The sequence below is a fragment of the Jatropha curcas genome, chromosome 3 (genome assembly GCF_041381405.1).
Source record: "Jatropha curcas cultivar XTBG-Jc1 chromosome 3, XTBG_Jcur_1.0, whole genome shotgun sequence".
In the NCBI taxonomy this organism is placed as follows: domain Eukaryota; kingdom Viridiplantae; phylum Streptophyta; class Magnoliopsida; order Malpighiales; family Euphorbiaceae; genus Jatropha; species Jatropha curcas.
The window spans coordinates 29,020,341-29,027,093 of record NC_143153.1 but is presented as its reverse complement, the minus strand read 5'-3'; the positions used below and the strand labels follow the sequence as shown (position 1 = coordinate 29,027,093).

General features: G+C 35.0%; 1 protein-coding gene across 3 annotated transcripts; it reads right to left on the bottom strand.

Moving 5' to 3' along the window:
• Positions 1 to 212: 212 nt before the first annotated feature.
• Positions 213 to 6,528, bottom strand: SHM1 (serine transhydroxymethyltransferase 1). 3 transcript variants are annotated; one of them, XM_012224146.4, is made up of 16 exons: positions 6,267 to 6,528; positions 6,140 to 6,190; positions 5,955 to 6,041; positions 5,442 to 5,563; positions 5,212 to 5,288; positions 4,906 to 5,030; positions 3,975 to 4,067; positions 3,081 to 3,173; positions 2,763 to 2,960; positions 2,494 to 2,598; positions 1,915 to 1,980; positions 1,665 to 1,742; positions 1,310 to 1,421; positions 1,122 to 1,232; positions 796 to 957; positions 213 to 407 (listed from the first exon to the last, which is right to left on the bottom strand). In XM_012224146.4, exons 1-15 carry the CDS (start codon positions 6,354 to 6,356, stop codon positions 818 to 820), a joined length of 1,548 nt encoding a protein of 515 aa, XP_012079536.1. In that variant the 5' UTR covers positions 6,357 to 6,528; the 3' UTR covers positions 213 to 407; positions 796 to 817. The 3 variants fall into 3 exon arrangements, with proteins under 3 accessions (XP_012079536.1, XP_012079537.1, XP_012079535.1); XM_012224147.4 differs by having other exon boundaries at positions 213 to 404; XM_012224145.4 differs by having other exon boundaries at positions 213 to 412; positions 6,267 to 6,527.
• Between the last annotated feature and the right edge of the window lie 225 nt (positions 6,529 to 6,753).

The following is a 6,753-nucleotide window of genomic DNA, read 5'->3' as shown; positions in this document are numbered from 1 at the left end:
CTCCTTTTGTTTTTTTTTTTTTCAAGAAATATACATATTAAAATCTCTAATTGCGTTAATATTCCTAATTAAGTTAATATTTGTCCTTTATCGGCATATAATTAAAAATTACTAAGGAAACTTTTGTTCATTCGTCTGTTCCTCTCTATTTGTATTTTTGTATATATTATAGATAGATTATAGACAAATACTATAGATTATTAGGCAATAAATAAGCAAGTTCAATGCTTTACTTGGATTCAGTTGATGTATATCTATATACATTCAAAGCAGATACAGATAAAGATCAAGGTTTGCAAGATTCATATGGATAAAAAGCCCTAAATTTACAACCTTGATATACGATTCACAAGTTAATGCCATCTCTCATACACCTCCAATAGGTAGATAACCTCGTTTCCCATCTGCTAACCTTGCACATGAAAAAAGAATCAGTAAACTTTATGAAGCAAAAAAATGAAATTAAGACATTGTTCAGTTTTGGACAAACAATATGCAAGAAAATTGCAAACATATCTTTGAAAATGAGAATACACAACGGTTGTCTCCTTTTAAATATAGAAGTGCATATGTTAGTAGTCTTATTTGTTGCTACATCAGAAATACTTTAAGGTCTTAAAGGGGTTTGTATGAACTGTAATTCTACAGTGTCCTGAAATCACCATTGCTGTGGTCAAATTGTAGCAATGTTAAAATTCAGGCATAGCAATGAATAGAATTTATAGCTGATTTTGATCCTGGTTTACCCTATCTCCAACTAGCCATTACTCCAATAATACTGATGTTATCATGTACCTGATGGGGCTGGGATGTTTCCTCAATTCTTGTACTTCATGGTTTCTTTCTCAAACCCAATAGTTGGGAATTGCTTGGCATACCCTTCAACATCATGACGCAATTTTGCAATTTCAGGTTGGAAGTTAGGAAGTGCAGCCAAGAAGTCCTTCAACTTTGTCCCTGATTTAGAAAAATTAACAGCACAACTCCCAATTAGCAGATTGATGACCAGAATCAACTTGGAATATCAGGTTATGAGAACAAATTACACAGCAAAGTATGAAAAGGGCAATGACCAGATGCACTGTTGCAGAATGCAACTTATGTATCCACGACTTACTGACCTTTGGTTGCAGCCTTGATTTTCACTGCCAACTTCACAGCAGCATCAAAGAATTCTGCTACTTTAGCAAAATCCTCCTCAACAAATCCCCTAGACGTAAGAGCAGGGGTTCCTGAAATGCAATTGTATATATATCAAGGAAAGTCGCTATGAACATGTCAAAGAATATTGTTATTGGAAGGCCTTTACCCATCCTTATGCCACCAGGAACCATGGCAGATACATCTCCAGGAACGGTATTTTTGTTTGCAGCAATGTGAACAGCTTCCAGAACCTTTTCAACTCTGGATCCATCAATACCCTGATGGCACGAGACTTTAAGGTAGCAGAAAGAAAGAAGGAAAGAAAGAAAGAAAAGAAGCAGTAGACCTCTTTCACAATTTTACCAATAAATTTACAACCATAAGATGGACAAAAAATGTAGCATATAGATATAGGTGCAAGTAAAATTGTTGTAAAACAACAATTTGTCACTTTGGGTAATTTCCAAAATAGTGAACCACTTCTATCAGAAGGTCAAATTAGAGAGAAGAAATGCCCCTACCTTGTTCTTCAAATTCACTAAAACTAAATGGTTTTCAGTTCCACCAGACACGAGATCATATCCCTTCTCCACTAAAGTCTGCAAAAAAAATTTAGTTTTCAAGTTATAAAGATATTGGAAATAAATCAGTAAATCCATATTCTGATGAGAAAATATCATCACTAAAATTCTCACGGATAAGATAAAGTTTTCTCATATTATATAATCTTGTTCTGGCAACAAATATTACTATATCTGATAAATTGATTACCTCGGCAAATTTTGAGCAATTACTGAGAACTTGCTCCTGATAGGCTTTATATTCTGGAGTTGTGGCCTGCATAATAGAGTAGGAATATATGAATAACATTAGAAATGAAAGTTACAATTACATTAGAGAAAGGATGCAAAATGCATGATTTTAGACTGGATCTCTGATCATTAAAAATTATGTAGAGGCCATTGGAACTTAGAACTGCATTTCTTCTTATGCTTGCTTTTCTTGAACCAATATCAACACTTCCAAGAAATGCAAATTTCATTGCATTAGCTATATTTTCAGTGTCTCATTTGTAAGCTGACCATCAAATAACGCCTTCACATATTACTACTCTAAAACAAACTGGCATGTGTATGGATCAAAATTAAGAATAAATAATTCACCTCTTGATTATTGCAAACCATGCTAATGTCTATTGAAATTTAGGACAGTGGGGGCTTGAGGGATTTAAGTTGGCATGCATGGTCAGTATCGTGAATCACTCGTCACTGTAAGTTGATGCAATATAAGGCACTTGTAGGCTTAGCCTAGCAGTAAGTTCATATTAAACCTGGACAACGAACACCTGACCTGTTTCAGTGCAACTGCTAAACCTGTAATTGTGTGGTTGTGCGGGCCCCCTTGGAGTCCAGGAAAAACAGCTTGATTGATTTTGTCTTCAAAGTCATACAACACCTTCAGCAAGAACTCAAAGACAAATGTCAGTTCCACTAAAAAGAATATAGAGTTAGCAAAAGAAAGAAGCAGAAGAGATCCAGATTAATAGATTATGCTAATACAAAGGCAAAAGGACAAGGATATATCAATATTAAAAATGGTCTTTTCTTTCAGCAACTGACCTGTTGGCCTTGTTTGTTAATCTCTTTTACCCCCTTCCTGTAGAAAATCATGGCTCCACGTGGCCCACGAAGTGACTTGTGAGTTGTGGTGGTCACTACATCTGCATACTCAAAAGGTGATGGGATGACACCAGCTGCAACCAACCCACTAATGTGTGCCATATCTGCTAACAATATAGCTTTTTGTTTGTCGCAAACCTGTTAAGACATGAACTTAAGACCCTACATCCCGCCAAATGAAATCAAAACTGCAAGTGCTAATGCATCGCTATCTTAATTGGAAATTGCCATGCAGTGAATTACTCCAAAGGAGGTTACCTTGCGAATGCGTGAATAATCATAAAGACGAGCATAAGCACTAGCACCAGCAACTATTAACTTTGGTCTGAAAAGGGTGGCACTTTTCTCCAGCTGCAATTTATGTCACACATTCCTTTTATTCATTCATAGGCAGAGAGACATAAATATATAATATATGCACATGACCTATCAAATAATTCTGCACTGCATGCTTTCTACAATAATGAGCATGTTTATGCTCTGATGCAGGTATGGAATACAGATACTGCCAATTATATTCATATAATTTTCATATTTTGCAACTAAGGCTTTTATGAATGTACATCACAATTACTTGGCAAATTCACAATAATGAATGTCACAGCTGGACCCATAAAAAGATAACAAAATTATAGGTTTCAGATGGTTGCAGCTTAAAAGCTGTAGGCTGGTCCCAAGATTTCATGTTCTTGCAGAAGTGGCTAGAATGGAAGATAAAAACTCTCTGATTCAAATGTTTAAAATGGTTAACAGCAGCCATAAAAGGAAATGGAAAATCATTTGAAAGCAAGTAACGAAAGGGAAAATATAAGTCAAATCTTTTCCATTTAATTCAATTTCGGGACAGGCTTTTTCTGGTGCTGGAAGAAAAAATATAAAGCTTTATGATCTGTGTGTGTGTGTGCGCGCGCGCGCGTGTGTGTGAGGGCATGTTTACTGTGAATGTAGAATCTGCAATTAAATCCATTTCAGTACTATTTTTCTAAATTTTGAATTACTAAGTATCAGCTAATTCTGTTCTTCTATGGATACCAACATATTTATTCATTCTAGACTTCTAGTACATAAATATCTTTCTTCCTCCACTTCATGGCTCTGCCAAGACTATCAAATACAATGAATAAGAAAACATTTTAACAAGAAGTGGACTACCTGGTCATAGTCAATATAGCCAGTGCTTTCATTCAATCTGTATGGCATTGTCTCAAAAAATATCGACACTGCAGATATTTTTTTGGTGTCCGTCTGCACATCAGGAAAAGAAATGCATATGAAGCTATATTTAATGACCACAAAGTGTTTAATAATAAAATCACTATACAGGCTAAACCCACTTAAATGCCTAAAGAGACTGAATCACAATTAGCATTCATGTTAAAGCACTCCCAGCTGGTTTCCAATCTTAATTTTAAAAATAAAAATCAATAAAGCAGAAAAAAGATATCCAAAAAAGAACTCAAAATTTCAAGCACAAAATCAAAAAATGAATGGCTTTGCATTTTAACGTTTCCTTTTGATTCTTAGAAAAATCAAGGAAATGAAAGGAAAAATTTGACCATCTTTCTCCTTTACTCTCTTCTTCCTTTATTGTTAAAAAGAAACCCTAAGGGGGAAATGGAATTTGAAATCAGAGTTCCCTTTCAATATGGAATATAGAATGCATTTGTGCCGCTACCTTGAGCGCATTGGTTTGTATGCTTGAATCATGTGGGAAAAAAAAAAAAAGAAAAGGAAAATAAGGTCTTCAAAAGAAATTTTGTTGTGGAGAAACATAATAGCAGGGGACAATGAATTATATCCAGATAATTCTAGTAAAGTATAATAATTCAGTAATAAATAATAATAGTATAAAATATGATCATTGTTAAGCTGTAGACAGTAAATCAGATAAGCTTCAGTCCAAGAGGAAAGGAGAGTATTAATTCATCCATGACGAACTACATTTCGAAAACAACTAGCTTCCTCTGGTGCAAAAAATTCTTGCAGATATTCCAAGGAAACAACATCTACGACACATTTAATATTAATATTAGGATGCTAGATAAGATGAGTGAAGAAAGAAAGTCACAGTTTTTGCAAGAACCTGATAGCCATGAGAAAGATGCCCTCCATGAGGAAGATCAAGTGCCATGATTCTATCATGAGGTTTTAACAAAGCAGTGTAGACTTGAAAATTTGCTGGGGACCCAGATAGAGACTGCACATTCACTGCATACATGAAAAAGGGAGTCAAAGATTTAGAAAACACCAACAAGCCATGTTACCAGAATCAGCCCATTAACCATGATATGTGAATAGCTGTCTCCCTTTTCCACTGAACAGCAGGCAACTCTTAAAAATATCAACAGGTAACCATCAACGGGAAATAAAATAAAAAGAGTATGTATACCTCCCCATTTTGCAGGATCCAATCGAAATGCTTCCAATGCACGCTTCTGACACAAGGTTTCAGCCATGTCAATATACCTGAAAAGTTGAAGCTCCATGCTCAGGCTCTCAATTTGGTCACAAAGTCCAAACGGAACAGATACAAGGGACAAGTATAAGAATACGGCAACCATGATAACACATCATGTTACATATAAGCATAAACAAGCCATAAAGACTGAAGGACTTTACTCATTTCCTCCATAGTATCTTGCTCCGGGATATCCTTCACTGTATTTGTTAGTCATTACAGATCCAACAGCTTGCATCACCGATACAGAAGTGAAGTTCTCTGAAGGGATGAGTTCAAGTCCCTATACACCAAATTAATTTCAGTCAGATACCAAACTATAAACTTCTATGACATATACTGATTTAGTCAAATAAAACAATAAATAAATAAAACCCCAGTTGCCACCTAAGAACCAGTATTTAATTAATATAATTAAGCAAATATAATAAAATTAATTGCAACTAATTTTTTCCCTGCACACACACTCACAGCCAAAATATGAAAATAAAAATTCAAGACAAAAGAAAAGGGGTAAAGATTAACTCTCAGGTGACATATCTCCAATTGTATCAGTTACATAACGGACCAGAATAAAAACAACATGCTTTAATGCTATATTAGTGCTTGAAAAGTTTGATTTTGGTCCAATACGACAATTCCCCAAAGCAAATCATAACTGAAACGGCATGTACCTTCCATTGGCGCGCTTTCTCAAGCTCAATGATGTCAGCAATCTCAGGGTCCACGGCTTCCAGCGGTGCATTTAGTTGCTTTGGCCACTGTAAATGAATAGAAAAATGCCAATTTATAGAATGAGATTAAAGAAAGCGAAAAAGAAAATTAGAAATGTTAAAGAGAAATAATTTATTGAGCTTACTGTAACACCAGATTTCTCCTTCTCGTACACGGCTTCATTAGGCAACGAAGACTGCAAAAATATATATATATAAACAAAAGAACAATTTAACATGAGAATTAAAGACTAAAAGGAAAGCGAGAGAGACCTTGTAATAGACGGAAGTGGCATTGAAGAGAGGACGAATGGGTTTGTCAAAGGAAGAAGAGAGCCTGCGAAGTGCCATTGCCATGGCCATTGCTTCTCTCTATCTCTTGCTCGAATGGGTTTAGTGCGTGTTTATGGTGGTTAAAGAAATAAATTTATTTATTTATATATATAACCTTTTTTTTTTTTTTCTGGTTCTGTTATCGTAGTGTGTTGGTTGCTGATGACCTTCGTTATCTCTACAAGCTCTGTCTCAGTGGCTTGGAAATGAAGTGGGGTAAAATGGTCGCTCTAACTTCTATTTTCTCCATGCTTGGTTCCAATTGGCACAGCTCATGCCACTCATGATTTTTTAAAAAATGATAAATTATTTTAATTTATTGAAAAACATTTATGAAAAAATCTACTAACAACTATACCCATAAAAAGTAGCTCTTATGTTTGAGTTCAAGAGACATTAATAAAAAAAGTACTTTAATTTATAATAA

Coding starts and splice junctions, on each gene's coding strand:
- SHM1 (XM_012224146.4), bottom strand. CDS start 6,356: ATGGCCATGGCAATGGCACTTCGCAGGCTCTCTTCTTCCTTTGACAAA. Junction 2,961..3,080: donor ATTATTCACGCATTCGCAAG/GTAACCTCCTTT, acceptor ATGTCTTAACAG/GTTTGCGACAAACAAAAAGC. Junction 2,599..2,762: donor TTAACAAACAAGGCCAACAG/GTCAGTTGCTGA, acceptor TTCTTGCTGAAG/GTGTTGTATGACTTTGAAGA.